Genomic DNA, 18,451 nt, shown 5'->3' on the forward strand with positions numbered 1-18,451 from the left:
GGGAATAGTTGTTGTGGGCTCACGAACCATCTTTCCCTTGATTTCAAAAACCACTCATTAAATGAGATTTATTTAACCCTATGATCGATTTTAGTGGTTCCTTTCCACAGAAACACAACAACCAAATCCCAGTCACTCAAACACCTCTTGATATGATTTATTATGACGTTGAAAAAGGATTTACATAACCAACACAAAAAGACCATATGAATGACGACTCTTAGTATATATACTCAATATTTTAAGCCATCTCCTTGGCACAAAATAAAAACATTCATTCATATTCATATAAATAAATAAACGTACTTGAAGCATGCCAAAGGAAGTTGTTGTAATAACTCATCATTTAATTTACACTCCTTGTATAACGTATGAAAACATTATTTAACCAAACATATCAAACATACGTAACTTTAAACTTTCCACAATTAATGGTAATAAATGAATCTAGGATTACTTGTGGATGTTGCAAGTTTATATTTATCAGCCACACAGTTGTAGCTTATGCAATTTTAAACTGTTGGTTAATAGTAAACGTCTCGAATTAACCTTTCAAAGTACCACCAAAATACCTAACTCATTTTCATGCCATACACATTTACCTTCCCGCCAAAATCTAGTAATGGGGGAATCATGCTGTTTGTTCATCTTTTTGGCCCTCGTTTCAAGTTTCAGCTGGTTGGGCGTAAACTCGCATTTCGATTACAAAGACGCCCTAACGAAATCAATTATATTTTTGGAGGCCCAAAGATCTGGAAAGCTTCCTCCTAACCATAGGCCTCCTTGGAGAGGTGATTCTGCACTTGATGATGGAAGAGAAGCGGGTGTAAGCCTTAGAACTAGCATTATTAAAAAAAAGTGTACTAAATTAAGGTTTTGAGTTTTTGATGTACGTTTGTTAATATATAGGTTGATTTGGTCGGGGGATACTATGATGCCGGAGATAACGTAAAATATGGGTTTCCGATGGCGTTCACGGTGACGACCATGGCGTGGGCTGCTTATTTCTATGAAAATGAGATTAAGGATGCGGGAGAAATGTGTAACCTTCGTAACGCCATAAGATGGGGAACCGATTACTTTCTTAAAGCTAGTCTTCAACCTAATCGTTTGTTTGTTCAGGTAACTAACTGATTCATTGACATAGCATATATATATATATATATTATGTGATTTATATTTATTTTTAAAATTTTCTTGTTAAGTATATATTATATTCTTTCACCACCTTAAGACCATGTATCGTAGTTGCTTTGGAGGCATCACTGCTTAGCCATGTCAATTACCTCCTTGGGCGCCAAATTAAGATGGCTAAACACCATTATGCAGGGGCGCTAAGGGAGGATGCGACAGTCCTTTGGTGGACATTAAAGAGAAGGAGAGACGTCAGCCACTAAAACCAAGTCACAAGGTCATGGGGACGTCATCTATACCCTTTCACAACACATGGTCTTATAATTATAATTACTAGGATAGTGGCCCGTGTGTAACACGGGTGAAAAAAATTTCAAACGTCACACACACACACACATATATAGATATCATAAGAATTCTTTACATTATTTTCTGCAAAACCATAAGATGTAGGAAAAATATGTATAAATGATGTGAATGAGAAACTGTATAAATATACAAATTATTGAATTGCTAAATTAATATTCATACTAAAAAAGGTAGCAAAAATTAGTTATAAATAATTAATTGTAGTTAAAATCGGTTTTTAAATCATTTGAAAGGAAATAGTTAGTTATGATTCTAGAAAACATTAATTAATGAGGTTATAATTCTAGAAAATATTAATTAGTGAATTATGTGCCAATTCTAGAGATGGAAACCTTGTAAGCTTATGTGAACATCCTATTTGAAGACCATGTGGATATCTTGTTTTGCTCTAATAGTATAGTAAGAAGATTAGCATTAGGATTAAAATTAATTGATTAATTATATGAAAATTATAAGCATGGAAAGTGGATGATGACATGAAACATTAGGTGAATACCTTAGGAGAAGGATAAGTGGACAAATTGGTTTTGCTTTAATATATTAGTTAGATTCGATGTAATAAAGTCAAAGCAAATGTTAAGTTGTGAATTCAAATTTTAAATGTTAAGTTTGACCAATGTTTGCACTACAAAAAAATTGAGCTTTAGCGGCGATACTTTGTCACCCCTAAATATCCTTGGATGTCGCCGCTAAAGGTAATAGTGGGTCGCCACTGTTTCCTCGCCGCTGCTGCCCAAACCGTCGCCGCTACCGCCAGAAACCGTCGCCGCTAATTCCTAAGCCAGAGTTTTCGCCGCAAAACTTCGATTTCCAGATTTTCTTGAGCAGAAAAACACACGAACAATTTGCACAGACGTTTGAACTTGGAAATGGAATAAAAACACCATTAATTTCTTATTAAATGCTAAAGCTATACAACATTTCAACAAACAAATTGATTTAAAAACTATACAACATTTCAACAAGCAAACTGTTATAATACACATGATAGAAACTAGAATTGCAAGTCCGCCGGATCTGGCATTGTCGACGAGTTCCAAGTCCGCGGGAGCTGACGTTGCCGACGAGTTGCAGGTCCACCGGATCTGGCGTTTCCGACGAGTTGCTGGAGCTCAACCGGATCGGAGGTTGATGAAGGTGGTGGTACGTATCACTATATGGGTTTTTCTTATTATTGTGGACGAAGATTGTAAGAGATTTCAAGATGTAAGTGAAGATGGGGATTTGAGCTAGTAGGGTGTCAGCCGTTGGATGTTAAAGTTATCAAGGGTCAGAAATTAAAATTGGCTGTGTCACCTTCTTTAGCGACGACGCCATTAGGGATGACTGTTAGCATTGGCGGTGGCGGCGCCGCTAAGCTCGGTGTCGCCGCTAAATCTCAGATTTCTTGTAGTGTTGTGGTATATATTGGTTTAAATACTAATTGGCATTAGGATTAAAATTAATTGATTAATTATGTGGAAATTATAAGGATGGAAAGTGGATGACATGGAACATTAGGTGGACACCCTAGCAGAATGGCAAGTAGACAAATTGGTTTTGCTTTAATATATTAGTTAGATTAGATTTGATTAGCTAGGCTTATCATATTTTTTTCATTGTAAGCCAAGATATAAAACATCTTCTTTTTAGTTTGTAACAGTAAGTAATCAGTGAATCATATATAAACTAGTTTTATTCAAAGATTACATTAATTGTTAACTTGCAGTATGATTGTTTTATATATAAAATCTTTGCTTATAGGTTGGCGATCCAAAACTGGACCATCAGTGTTGGATGAAGCCTGAGACCATGAAAACACCGAGGACGGTGTTGGAGATAAATCAAAACCGTCCTGGAACCGAGGTTGCTGCTGAGACAGCTGCTGCTTTGGCTGCTTCATCACTCGTTTTTCGCATAAATGATCCTGCATACGCTGAAACCCTACTTTGCAGAGCCAAAATGGTTTCTATCTCTTTATTTATTTTACCCGATAACTTGTTAATCAGTCAGATAAAAAAAAACAACCAAAACTATTACTTACAGTTTACCAAATTCAATGATTATCAACGGTAACTGTTTGTCGGTGAACTACTGTCAGTGATACTCGTTTGTCTAACAGTGAATGCTCATAATCCATCACAAAGTTAGCGACAGAAGGCATGGTCGCTAATAGCGGTCGCAAGTTTGTTTTTGTTAAAAAAAAGGGAGTTGTACTAAACTATTAGCCACCAACTATAGGCATCATTATTATGTACTGCTTTGAATAAATTGGTTCTATTTACAGCTCTTTCAATTCGCTGAAGAACATCAAGGAACTTTCGATGGCGCGTGCCCTTTTTATTGCTCCTACTCCGGTTATCACGTAAATTCCCTAAGTCCAAAATATGTGTGTGTTATTTGGTGATATAATTTTGATAAAATTAGTTAAAAATGAATGAAATAAATTTCTAGGATGAGTTGCTTTGGGGGGCAACATGGCTATACATAGCCACAAAGGATCCACTGTATTTGCAATACATAAGTGAAGAGACCACCTCTGCTGTTGTTTATGAGTTCAGTTGGGATCTCAAATATGCAGGTGCCCAAGTCCTTCTTTCTCAGGTATATAAGAAAAACAAAATCTTTATTTATATATATATATATTTTTTAATTTGTAAGAAAAACAAAATCTTTATATATTTTTTCTAATTTGCAATGAAACCTCCAGTTATATTGGGAAGGACAAAAGGAATTTCATTCATTCCAACAACAAGCTGATCAATATATATGTGCAGTTCATCCTGATAGCCCTTACCGTCAGCCTTTTATCACCCCAGGTAAAATCATGATCGAATTTCCATTCTTTTTCCAAATATAGGCGGCTTACGAATTTTTGTTGGTAATCCCGGACTGTGATTGTTCCTACTTTTGTGTGCTTCGCGACAAGTACACCTTACCTAGAAGTATCGGTCTCAATCTTAAATAAGCGGTTTTGTCTTATTAGTTTATAAACATGCATGCAGGAGGTTTGATTCACTTTAGAGATGGTGCAAACTCACAATATGTGACATCCACAGCATATCTTTTCAGTGTTTACAGTGACTTGTTGGCTAGACATAATATGCAAGTCATTTGTGGTTGTAAAACCCTTACTCATACCGATCTTATGCGATTCGCTAAACGAGAGGTATGCATATATGCTGCACCACTCTATCTTAATTTATGCGATTTATTTATTTATTTATTTTTTTTGTATCTTTAGGTGGTTTAGTAATATCATCTTGATTTTTAGGTGCTCTTGCTAAACCATCTAAACTAAAGATACAAAAAACAATCTTTTATGTGTTCTTGTTTGCTATAGATGGATTATTTACTTGGACGCAACCCGGCACATAGATCAATAATGGTCGGGTTTGGTCACAACCCGCCTCTCCAGGCGCACCATCGAGGTGCGTCAATTCCAGTAACGGCTAAGACTGATGACGTAACCTGCGGGATGAGCTTTGTTTATTGGTTCAACACGGATTGCCCTAATCCTAACGAGCTCACGGGTGCCATTCTTGGTGGTCCTAATAGGGCAGATGTCTTTGTAGACTCACGTACTAATTCATCCTTCACGGAACCTTGTACATATATTAATTCGCTTGCAATCGGTGTTCTTGCAAAACTAGCAAAACATCATAAAGTATGTTTTTGATCAAGAGTTGTACATATTGAACTCAAATAGTCACTTGCTTTTGCTTTGTAGAAATAGAGATTTTTATTGGTAAGCTTAAACTATAGAACTTTATGAAAACTGAAGAGAATATATGTAGACGAATCATATAGTTAGTGTACCTTGATAAACAAGCTTCGTGCATTCCAGGGTTTTATTATATATGTTTATCAAGAGGGATTTGTGTGGGCCAGCTTAGTGCAAGTTATTCACAACAAATATTAGCATTTTGCATATTTGTGTCGATGATAAATCAAGTTTCATTTAGTGTATGTCTGTCAACTACAAACAAATGCATTGGAATGTATTCAAATATTACATGGTAAACCAACACATGTGTTATTGGTTGAGGTTACGCCAACAATATGAAGAAAATGCATACTATACTTTTTCGTCTTGTAGAAATGCATGACACGTCTTCAATGATGTTGGATGAATGGAGAATATATATCTTCCAACTTATTTGAATTATTATTTATAGGAAAATTCTAATTCAAAGAAAAAGTAAGTAAGAACATTTATAGAATGTTTTTGTATAGTTGCATCTTTTATATTTACCTTCTTATATAAACCAAAGGAAAAGTTAAAATGCAAAAAGGAGACAAAAATATGAAGTGTAAGAAAGATTTATGGTCACATAAAAACCTTTTAAAAAATTCAAAAAAATAGTAATAAAAAATTCATAACTCAAACTATAAATAAAAAGCAAAAAAAAAAAACCAAAATATTTCCCACATCATTTCCGTTCCCAAGAAAAGAAATACAATGCCAAAAATGAACAAATAACACAATGATAAATAAAAAAAAGACACCATATGTCGCAAAATATAACACAATGCCGAAAAAACATAACATAATGTTAAGTAATATAACACAATATCAAGAAAAAAAGACACAATCAATGACGAAAATAAACAAAAAACAAACACAATAATAAATAAAAAGACGCAATAATCTTTTTTTCTCAACATTCTGTCTTTTTCGAGTTTGTTTTTGTTTTGTTTTTTTTTTTTTTTTTTTGTGAACGAGGAAGACGGTAGAAACATTTTTGTGTTTCCACATTTTTTGTTTATTTAATTAAATTTTAAGTTATGATTTTTTTATTATTTTTTTAAAGACTTTTTTTCTTTTCTTTTTTTTTTTTGCTACAAACCCTTCTCATTTTTTTTTTTATTTTTTTCTTCTTTTGCAAAATTACCTGACATATACACCAATGCAACACTCAAAGTTTCTTATCAATTTATCAAATCTTCATGAGACTTGAGTGCTTAAAGTTGAAATTTATTTTAGAAGCATTTAGATATATCTCATTCCTAAATTTCTTTATTATATATTTACCTAATACTTAAATATCAATTATATATTTCCCCTTCATAAACCACATATATTACATATATATTAGTTTTTTTAAATTTATCTTATTAAAATGACTATAATACCCTCATTAACAAATAAAATATATAATTTAAATACCACTAAATTTATCTTATTAAAATGACTATAATAATTTATCTTATTAAAATGACTATAATACCCTTGTAATTAGAGAGTGTTAGAAGAGGAAATATATAAAAATCCTTTTATTTTAGGTAACAACCTTAATCATTTACCTAAGGATGGAAGAAAAATACAACCATGATGATATATATTAATTTTGTGTTCCTAGCTAAATTTGACATGAACTTTAATTTAGATAATTTTATTATTTATTGTTAACTCTTGTTATAACTTAAAAAGAATTGGCATGAAATTGACATAAAAATAAATGTGAAAATTGGATACTATTTTAAATAACGAGAAAACTATCATTTTCGTCTACGTTATAATCGTTATTCATTTTTATTCATTTATTTCCCCTGCTAAGGTTCTCATTTTCTTTGTCATTTTCGTCTAAGTGGTAATGTAATTAAAGTATTGAAAGGTTAAATAATACAATAGGATAAATTAAATTTAAATTTACATTACTTGCTTGGCTAAGTAATTTATAGTTGTAACTCGAGAATTTTTGTTTAAGATTATATTATGATGTTTTTCTGCAAAAGTTTTCTATACGGTCGTATAATCCTATACGGCCTGTATAGCTTTTATGGTGTATCAGGTGTTATACGATCAATTAAGTACCTATACGGCTCTTGTAGGTCTATACGGTCGTATAGGTTGCAAAAAGTTTTTTTTCTTTGTACACTTGTCAATCATGTGTAGCCTATACGGCCCGTATAGACCTACACGAGCCGTATAGGCATATCCAGTCAGTATGAAAGTGATATATGAAGATTACATCCCTTTATAAAATATAAGGGCTCATAAAAAAATAATAATAGTAAATCAATTAATCAATATCCCCCACTTGTGGCCTAGTGATAAGAGGCTCGAGTTCTCTAGTGAAGACTTAAGTCGAATCTCACTCGTGTCACTTATGGGTGGATACTGAGAATGAATGATTTGAGCTAACAAGGCCGGATCGGGCATAGGGGCTAGGGCGATGTGGACGACCGGCCGGGCACTTAACTTTTTGGGGCACAAAATTATATATATATATATATATATATATGTTATGAAAGAGAAATATGTATATTTAATGTTTTACTCTATTTATATAATAACTAGCTTTGTCTAGTGGCAAATGGGTATAACTTCCAACCAAAAGGTAGTAGGTTCTAGTCTCATTTGAACTATTTTTATACAAAAAGTTTTTTACACAACCTAAATCATAACCAAGTAAGGGTATTTAAATTTTTAATTGTTTAAACCAAACAAAAAACCATTTACATAAGGCCTAATTTTTTATTTTATTTTTTTGCTTATATTATTTCGTTACTCGTTAGAGTCTAGGGGCCTTTTTATTTCCACTCAGCCGAGGCATATAAATTCTCGAAGACGGCCCTGTGAACTAGGCCTTGTGCAAAGGTTGTCAGTTAGAACCCTGAGCCAACCCGGATTTTCGTCCTACCGTGTGTTACGTCAGTGAGTTCTCCTCTTGTGGTGGTACGACTGTTAAGTGATAGTTGACGGTACGGTTTCCTGGGGAAGCGCCCAAGCCAAACTCTGAAGCCAGTATGGGTTCGGTTAAGATAGCATAGTCTGGCTAGAGTGGCGTATCGGGGCTCTTCAAATTTAGAGAAAGCGATAGCCTAAATACAGAAAGTAGCCCGTTCTAAAAAAAAGTATAAAAGAAAAGGGTGAAATTCAGAAGTGTCGTTTGACTTATCTAAATATAATAAGATGATTAGGATCCTATTCAGCAATCATGACTTGGTCATCTTCAAAAACAAGCCTCACGTATAAATATAAATACAATTCGTGCTTATTTCAGAAAGAAAATTTTATATTTCGTTACCTTAGATCCATGAAATGAAGATGATCGGAGAAGGGGATGGAAATGTAAGAGGCGGAGTAACGAATCCGATTATGATCATACCAGGAGAAGATGAATGCAATTCGTCTAGTAGCTCTTCCATCGGAGACGATAGCGACGCCAATGGAGAAGATGTTGAGAGTGGGTATGGCTATGAATATGATCGTCAAAATGATAATACTTTTGATGATGCAATTCAAGCTCTCGAACAAGCGCTGCCTATCAGGTTTATATTAATATTTTATATTTATATTTCTTCTTTTCATTTGATTTGTGGTATGGCTCGAATCCATAGTCAATCGTATTTCTAATACGGACGTTAGACAACCAATTTGATGCTTTCCATTATATTCATATATTCGCAATATGGCAAAAAGAAGGTCTCGGCCCCAAGTGGCCCTTGCGAGCACGATCTCCCTTCAACCCTTTGAGCGAAATAGCCAATCAAATAAATCCAATTCAAAAATTCCTATATGATTTCTAATCAGGAAGGACCAAACATAAACAATCACTTAACAATATGGAATCAATTATAGATGAAATAAACAATCACTTACTGAAGAGGTAGGTCCCAGCAGAGCCCAGTTGGACCCGCAAGACTCACCTTGAAAAGGAACGTCTACGCAGTTGAACCCGCAAGACTCCTTAACGGACGTCTGCGCGGTTGAACCCGCCTGCGCAGAGACCAACTGGATCCGCAGGACCCACCATGCTCAGAGACGTGACGTCCTTACGCGCAGTACGCTAGCTGTTCCCGCAGGAAACGCCTCCCAATGGTTTCCAAGTACTCCGCCTGTTCCCGCAGTTACGGATACCAGCCATCAGGGAAGGCTACCCGCGCAGCAAGGCTACACGCACAAGGCTTAACTCTCATAATAATTCAGTAGTCACCTGAAGAAGGAATGAGCAAGCCGGGAATACTCCCGCCCAATTGAGCCAGTCCGTACGATACTGGAAGATCTTTTGTACTGTACCTGACGAGGTATGGGCAAAAGATCTGACCAAAGATACGACAGCTCATTGACAACAGTATGGCGAGCAGCATGCTCTTGTACTGTATGTCACTATTAGCCGCTACCTACTCACCAACTCCTGTCATACCACGTGCATAGCCTGTAGTTGGTGGAAAATGAATAGTACACAGCAGGCCTGGTCACTGTCAGCCGCTGCCTACCCACCAACTACCAGCATGGCACGTGCATAGGCCACAGTTGGTAGAACAGGAATACTATTCGGCCGGCTATACCTTCTTGGAAACCTACATTCGGCTATAAATACCCCAAATGGTATGATAATCTAATCTTATCTTGTATCTTACATCTTATACCTGATATCTGCTCTAGCAATCTCTTAATATACACTTATATTCAAGAGCAATCTAGTCTGATTCTCACGCCGGAGGGTGGTCACAAGGAGGTACCCCCCCCCCATTCTCAGTGACGAGCTCACGGTGTCTGTTTTGCAGGTTATCAGAAGAACCATCTTTGCCGGGTCTAACCCCTCGTGGGAAACATCTATTTAACCCCCAGATTATCCGTAATCTGCCCGGGGTCGATTAGTGTTTCTTCATTGGCGCCATCCGTGCATAAAAGCTAGAACTAATTTTTCTCCAGTTTTTTCAAAACTTCTGGAAAGATGGTTAACGTTACTCCGGTCCCAAGGCCAACGAGTTACCAGGAAGCCCCGGTAACCACAACCCCAGCTACTGGGGGGAACACCGGCGAGCACACAAATTTTACGAATACTACCCCGGTTACCCAAGCCGGGGCAAGTGCAGTAACTTTTACGAACACTACCCCGGTTACCCATGTCGGGGCAAGTGCAGTAAACAACCATCCCCTGGGATTCAATAATACCCAGGCGGAAAGACAACAGACGAGACTCCCCCGCCAAACACTTGAACAAGTTAAAGCGTGGGCAGAGGCACGTCAGAAGGAATTCCAAGCTGAGTTGGACGAACGCTTGCGTTCCGTCCAACAGACTGACGAATTTGGAAGCACTCAACAGCTCAACATGAGCAGTGAGTGCGAGTCCTCGGACGATGATCGGGAGGAATCCGACACCGACGCAAACCCTCGCCATAGGGCGAAAGGGAAGCGTAAGGAAACGGACTTCCAAACGAGAAGGAATTTCGGAGAAACCTTCAAACAAAGGAACGCGGGGGGAAACCCACGTGACTTCTCCAAAACCTTCAGACCAACTGCGGCAAACGCGGGAACATCCAAGTTTGCAAGGGACATTGCGGAAGCAATCGCCCCGAAAGGTGCCAAGCAGATGCCCAACATCGGCACTTATGATGGTATATCCGACCCAGATGATCACCTGAACAGATTCATAGCGGGGGCAACCGTCAGCAACTGGACGGAACCCACGTGGTGTTATATGTTCCAGATGACACTGGTTGGAGCGGCTAGAGCGTGGTTTGACCGTTTACCGGTCCACCACATCTATGATTGGGCGGACTTCCAACACAAGTTCAGCCAACACTTCAGTCAACAGAGGAAATATACTGAAGAACAGTGGACGATCCTCAACTGCATTAGAGAGGAGGATGAACCTTTACTAGACTTCATCACTCGCTTTAACTCGAAAAAGCTGAGTCTGGGCGTTATAAGCGAGGACCTTGTTCGCGCCGCTTTCATCCAAGGCGCCGAATACCCAGAGCTTATCCGCACGTTGACGGGTAAAGATGGCATGCCATCCACATGGGATGCCATCATGACGGCAGCCAAGCGCTTTGCCGAAACAGAGAAGCGACTGGGTGGGAATCTGCCCAGACTACAAACTTCTACACGCAGAGGACTAGAGAAAACAACGTCCAGACCGCCCGGCAAAACAAAAGGAGGAAGCTAAGCATGTGGCAGTCAAGGGTAAACTTTGACACCTCATCCAGCTCTCGCTCCCTAGTAGGCGGAAGGGGTAATACACACCCATCAAGCCGACACCCCAGGTGGACGCCGCTCACCAAAAGCGTCACGGAGATATTTGCCACTGAGAAACTCCCATGGCCTAAAGCTCCAACGGTCCGGCTGACGCGGATCAGAGCAAATACTGTGACTTCCACGGCACAAAGGGTCACACCACTGAGAAGTGTTCATCCTTGAGGGATATTATTGAAACATTCGTCAAGGAGGGCAAACTTACACACCTGGTAGCATCAATCAGGAATGGAGGGAAGAATGACAACCGATACAAAAGCAACGGACGAAAGCCCGTTGACATCAGCATTCACATGGTTCGTGGTAACATCAGAGGAAGAAAAGACGGACGACAGAACCATGCGCATGGAAAGAAGCTGAGGTGCGCTTCCCGCGAGTCCCAGGAGGACCCAGCAAAGAAGGCCCTATCGTCATCAAAAGCCAGCTGGGGCACTACATCACTTCCCGCACTCTTGTTGACAACGGCGCCTCGTCAACGGTTATGTACATGCAGTTCTTCGACAAGCTAGATGATGAAGACAAGGAACGCCTGGAAACGGTCTACGCCTCGATGGAAGGGTTCGACGGCAGCACAAACACCCCTCTGGGTATCCTATCTTTCCCCGTCACTCTCACAGACGGAAAACACTCCCGCACAGAGGATGTGGACTTTGTCGTAATGAGGAAGCCACACCACACGTACGACATTCTCTTCGGGAGAGACGGGATGGCAAGATTCAATGCCGTGGTATCTTCAGTCCACGGCATGATGGGATGGCCAACAGCTGAGGGCGTGGCGATGGTCACCGGTATTCCCCAGGTATGCATCGCATCTGTCTCATCAACACCCAAACCAAAGATGGCTAAACCCACCATCACCGAACCAGAAGAATGGGCTTTCAATGGCAAATACCCCGACCAGGCGGTTACCATTGGCCCAACAATCACTGATCCTACGCGCACATTACTCAAACGCTTACTACAGAAAAACGCTGACATCTTCGCATGGAAACTAGCAGACATGACTGGTGTACCTCGAAGTAAAGCAGAGCATAAGCTCAAGTGTGACCCGGCTTTTACGCCGGTCATACAAAAGCGTAGAGTAATGGGGGCGGAACAAGCTAACGCGTGTAGAACCCAAGTCAAGGAACTCCTTGACGCGGGCATCGTACGCGTTAGCAGATATCAAACTTGGGTTGCAAATCCCGTTATGGTACCGAAGTCTAACAAGCAATGGCGCATGTGCATAGATTTCAAAGACTTGAACAAAGCATGCCCCAAAGATTGTTACCCGTTACCCGAAATTGATCTTAAGGTAGATTCGTTAGCACCGTTTCGCCTTAAATGCTTCCTTGATGCGTATAAAGGGTACCATCAAATCCACATGGCCGTTGACGATCAGGACAAAACCGCATTTCGGACGCCCGATGGCAAATTCTGTTATCAAATGATGCCATTCGGACTTAAGAATGCCGGGTCCACATACCAACGCCTGATGGACAAAGAGTTTCATGCCCAAATTGGGAGGAACTTGGAAGTATACATGGATGACCTGGTCATCAAAAGCCTTGACCCAGAAGCGATGTTGAAAGACATCGAAGAAACATTCAACACACTCAGAAGGATAAACATGAAGCTCAACGCGAGCAAGTGTTCCTTTGGGAAGGAAGAAGGGAAGTTCTTAGGAGTCATTGTTACAAAAGATGGCTTCAGAGCGAACCCTGAAAAGGTCGAAGCCATTATCAAAATGGAATCACCTACTACCATCAAGCAAGCTCAGACACTGAACGGACGCCTAGTTGCACTTAACCGATTCTTGGCAAATCATGCGGATAGGTCGTTCCCATTCGTGTCGACGCTGAGAAACTGTCTAAAGAAAACGCACTTCCGCTGGACACCAGAAGCGGAAACAGCTTTTCAGGAAATTCGGTCACGCTTGATCGAACTCCCAACGCTCACAGCACCAGAAGCGGGAGAGGAATTAATCCTATACCTCTCCGCCACAGATAGAGCAACCGGGGCCGTCCTGTTAGTCGAGCGAAAAGGCATCCAGATGCCAATCTACTATGTTAGCCGTCTCCTAACAGACGTCGAAACTCGGTACTCTACCCTGGAAAAATTAGTCTTAGCACTTGTACAGGCTTCACGCAGGCTAAGACGATATTTCCAAGGTCACCCAATCACTATTCTCACCAACTTCAAACTTGCAAACGTTTTAGGCAAACCCGAACTTTCGGGACGCCTAGCCAAATGGGCAATAGAATTGGGAGAATACGCGATAAAGTACAAGCCAAGGCCAGCCATAAAAGGCCAGGTCTTGGCCGACTTTATTGCCGAAGTCCCCGCATCGCGGGAGAAAGAGTGCCAGGACGAGGCTCAACCCTCTCCAGCACAAGACATCGATGATGTCTGGCGACTTTACACTGATGGAGCGGCCAGCAACGAGGGCTCAGGCGCAGGGTTAAAACTTACCAACCCAGCAGGCCAAAAATACACTTACGCTATTTGACTAGACTTTCCAAGTACGAATAACGAAGCTGAGTATGAAGCATTCTTGGCCGGGTTGAGGATTGCGCGTAAAATGGGAGTAAAGAACTTGGAAGCCCATGTGGATTCCATGTTAGTAGCCAATCAGATAAACGGGACATACACGGCCGTGAACGACACAATGGCCCTGTACCTCGCTCAAGCAAAAACCCTCATGCGCGATTTTAATGATTGTAAAGTCATACACGTCAAGCGTAGCGAAAACAAATCTGCGGATGCGTTAAGCAAGCTTGCGTCATTAGCTTTCACCCACTTGGGAAAGGACATCCGCATTGAACTCCTTGGAGCACCATCAGTCCCACACAAGGAAGTCTGTGTCATCCAAACCGGCACAGAAACGTGGATGACACCAATAATAAATTACCTTGCGGCGGGTATACTACCAGAGTCAAAAACACAGGCAAGAAAACTACGCTGTAAAGCACTGAACTATCAACTCATCGATGACATCCTTTACAGACGTAACTTTCTTGGCCCCCTCCTCAGATGCGTTGACGACCAAGATGCCAACTACCTCCTAAGGGAAGTACACGAAGGCATCTGTGGGATACATGCAGGTCCACGCGCAGTTGTAGCTAAGCTAAACAACGCGGGATACTTTTGGCCGGGGATGCATACGGATGCGCTGGCGTACATCAGAAAGTGCAGGTCTTGTCAGCTCTACGCACCCAACACGCATCGCCCGAAGAATGAACTTGTTCCAGTCACCTCTGCATGGCCATTTCAGAAGTGGGCCATCGACGTGACAGGCCCATTTCCCACAGCAGCAGGGAACGTCCAGTTTCTAGTGGTCGCCATCGACTACTTCACCAAGTGGATAGAGGCAAAACCCTTAGCCCAAACGACCGCAAAACATATCAAAAAATTCATTTGGGAATTTATTATTTGTCGTTTCGGGCTTCCACAGAATTTGGTGAGCGATAACGGCACCAACTTTGCTGACAAGAAGCTACAACAGTGGCTTAAAGAACTTCAAATCACCCACACCTTTACCTCGGTGGCGCACCCGCAGGGTAATGGTGAGGTGGAAAGAGCAAATAGGAACATCGTCGACGGTATAAAGAGAAGACTATTGGAACACAGATCCGGCTGGGTGGACGAAGTTCCACACGTACTTTGGGCACACAGAACGATAAAAAAGGCAAGTACGGGAGAAACCCCGTTCAGCCTCACTTATGGCACTGAAGCCATGGTCCCGGTCGAAATTGGTCTACCCTCACCAAGGGTCATGATTCAACCAGAGGACAATGATGCGGAAAGACGGTTAGACCTTATGCTAACCGAGGAACGCAGAGACTTAGCCGCAGCGCGTGAAGAGAACTACAAACGACAAATGCAAAAGTACTACAACACGCGGGTAAAACTCTGCAACTTTAATGTAGGAGACTACATATTGCGTAACAACGAGGCTTCGAACCAAGAGCGCCCAGGAAAGCTGACCCCTGTCTGGGAAGGTCCGTACGTTATCAAAGAAGTACTGGGAAAGGGCGCATACCGGCTCGAAAGGCTCGATGGCACTCCCGTCCCACGAACATGGAACGGAGCTCAATTACGCAAATGTTACATGTAGATCAATTCCAAATTTGTAAAGAAAAGGCCCAGAGCCACTTCTAATGGAAATGATTCTCCTTAGAACATCGACGCTGATGATTTTACATTTATACTTTTAACTTTCCACACGGATATGCCGGTCTTCACCGCATACATAAGTGTGAAAGAAAGCCGTTGCGTGGGGAAGGCGGTAAAACCCGCATAAACCCAAAAAACGGCAAACCTTCACGCAGGTCAGTTAAAGGTAAAGTTCAGTCATCCCACTAAATGAAAGTGCCGGTCTATCCGCACGAATCATGATAAGAGGAAACTGAACACTAACCTATTAACAACCGCGCGTCGAACGGTAAATTTATTCAACACTGATATGCCGGTACTCACCGCATAATTACGTGAAAAGTCGTTGCGTGGGGAAGGCGGCAAAACCCGCATAAACCCAAAAAACGATAAACCTTCACGCAGGTCAGTCATAGGTAAACTTTGGTCATCCCACTAAATGAAAGTGCCGGTCCTAACCGCACAAATCATGAGAGGAAACCGAACCTATTGACAACCGCGCGTCGAAAGGTTAACTTATCCAAAACACTGGGAAAATTGCTAAAATAAACTAAAATATGCATGCGCAAGTCATGTAACGTTTATAACGCAAGTCCCAAAGATTCAAAAGTAAGCGGGAAAATACCCCTTACCTTGGCAACCAAGTAACTATAAGACGGGTGCGGGTACAGTGTCAAGGCAAAACCCTTCACATACCTAGCACATGCAGGGAATTGACGCCAGGAATACCTTGGAAGTAAAGTAACTATAAGACGAGTGCGGGTACAGTGTCAAGGCAAAACCCTTCACATACCTAGCACTCCGCAGGGAAATGAAACCAAGAAGGATCTTCTTAGCCATGCTTGCGGAAACGGGAATAACATCCCCGCATAGCGGGAACGTCGAGAACTAGATTGTTTGAAGCTTCAAGATGGAATTGGTGGTTCTAACATAATTGATCACTATGTTCAAAACTACCAAAACCTCATGGAGAATCTACACAAGAGGTACTCAACGCTCCTGACTTGCGAGGAGGTTACAGACCTACCCGCATCATACCCAAAGATCAAGCAGAACAGTGGGAAATTCTGCACGTGACATTAGGACTTCCGCGGGAAGAATCCCCATGGAAAACCTTAAAACTAAACCCTTTTCAAAACCCCTTGCTTAAGTCCAAAAGTTCACCTCACTTTAACAATTCATGAGAACATTGGACTGGGGGGACTTGAAGAGGTAGGTCCCAGCAGAGCCCAGTTGGACCCGCAAGACTCACCTTGAAAAGGAACGTCTACGCAGTTGAACCCGCAAGACTCCTTAACGGACGTCTGCGCGGTTGAACCCGCCTGCGCAGAGACCAACTGGATCCGCAGGACCCACCATGCTCAGAGACGTGACGTCCTTACGCCCAGTACGCTAGCTGTTCCCGCAGGAAACGCCTCCCAATGGTTTCCAAGTACTCCGCCTGTTCCCGCAGTTACGGATACCAGCCATCAGGGAAGGCTACCCGCGCAGCAAGGCTACACGCACAAGGCTTAACTCTCATAATAATTCAGTAGTCACCTGAAGAAGGAATGAGCAAGCCGGGAATACTCCCGCCCAATTGAGCCAGTCCGTACGATACTGGAAGATCTTTTGTACTGTACCTGACGAGGTATGGGCAAAAGATCTGACCAAAGATACGACAGCTCATTGACAACAGTATGGCGAGCAGCATGCTCTTGTACTGTATGTCACTATTAGCCGCTACCTACTCACCAACTCCTGTCATACCACGTGCATAGCCTGTAGTTGGTGGAAAATGAATAGTACACAGCAGGCCTGGTCACTGTCAGCCGCTGCCTACCCACCAACTACCAGCATGGCACGTGCATAGGCCACAGTTGGTAGAACAGGAATACTATTCGGCCGGCTATACCTTCTTGGAAACCTACCTTCGGCTATAAATACCCCAAATGGTATGATCATCTAATCTTATCTTGTATCTTACATCTTATACCTGATATATGCTCTAGCAATCTCTTAATATACACTTATATTCAAGAGCAATCTAGTCTGATTCTCACGCCGGAGGGTGGTCACAAGGAGGTACCCCCCCCCCCCCCTTCTCAGTGACGAGCTCACGGTGTCTGTTTTGCAGGTTATCAGAAGAACCATCTTTGCCGGGTCTAACCCCTCGTGGGAAACATCTATTTAACCCCCAGATTATCCGTAATCTGCCCGGGGTCGATTAGTGTTTCTTCACTTACCAATAAGCTCTGGTTTGTGGAGTTGATTTGACATCATGCGAGCCGTATAATGTCATACGAGCTAAGCTAGTTTACACTTTTGATATGGTATTTGCATAGCAACCACCTTTATTTTTAACTTGTATTAATTTATGTTAGTTTGTAGTATTCAGTCTGCTGGTGTTCAAAAGTTCATGTTGACCCTTGAACAACACAAGGCTCATATCAGTGACATGTTTTGTGTAATGTGGTGTTGTTACAGGAGAGGGATATTCACATTCTACAACGGCAAATCAAAATCATTCACGTCTCTAGCCGGCGTGTGGCCAACATCTTCTGTACAAGACATTGCAAAACCAGAAACGCTTACACAAGAAAACAAAAGAATCTTGGAGCTTTTAAACTATCAAGCATAAACACAGGACGGATATGTAAGAAACCCAAGACCTCAAGAGTCAACTTCACGATTCAAAAAGATCCGGACTTTACCACGCATGCTACGAGACCTCAAATTAATAGACCATTGGCGCTGAGATCGTTTTCGATGATTAACTTGCAGTGACACCAAGATTGGAAATTGTCGACCAAAACAGTCATGCCTTATACAGTTAAACCTAACATTTGATTTTGAGGTACAATC

The 18,451-nt window shown here is 41.3% G+C and overlaps 1 protein-coding gene across 1 annotated transcript; it reads left to right on the plus strand.

The window, feature by feature from the left end:
* The first annotated feature begins 622 nt into the window (after nucleotides 1-622).
* On the plus strand, nucleotides 623-18,227 carry LOC143619788 (endoglucanase 16-like). The gene is made up of 10 exons (XM_077091633.1): nucleotides 623-826; nucleotides 910-1,122; nucleotides 3,247-3,447; nucleotides 3,770-3,847; nucleotides 3,937-4,086; nucleotides 4,193-4,301; nucleotides 4,488-4,651; nucleotides 4,826-5,149; nucleotides 8,522-8,760; nucleotides 18,074-18,227. Exons 1-10 carry the CDS (start codon nucleotides 623-625, stop codon nucleotides 18,225-18,227), a joined length of 1,836 nt encoding a protein of 611 aa, XP_076947748.1.
* Nucleotides 18,228-18,451: the final 224 nt, after the last annotated feature.

The sequence above is a fragment of the Bidens hawaiensis genome, unplaced genomic scaffold, assembly GCF_021521415.1.
Source record: "Bidens hawaiensis isolate Kalapana, Puna unplaced genomic scaffold, B.hawaiensis_p1.1 tig00002507_1, whole genome shotgun sequence".
Lineage (NCBI taxonomy): Eukaryota > Viridiplantae > Streptophyta > Magnoliopsida > Asterales > Asteraceae > Bidens > Bidens hawaiensis.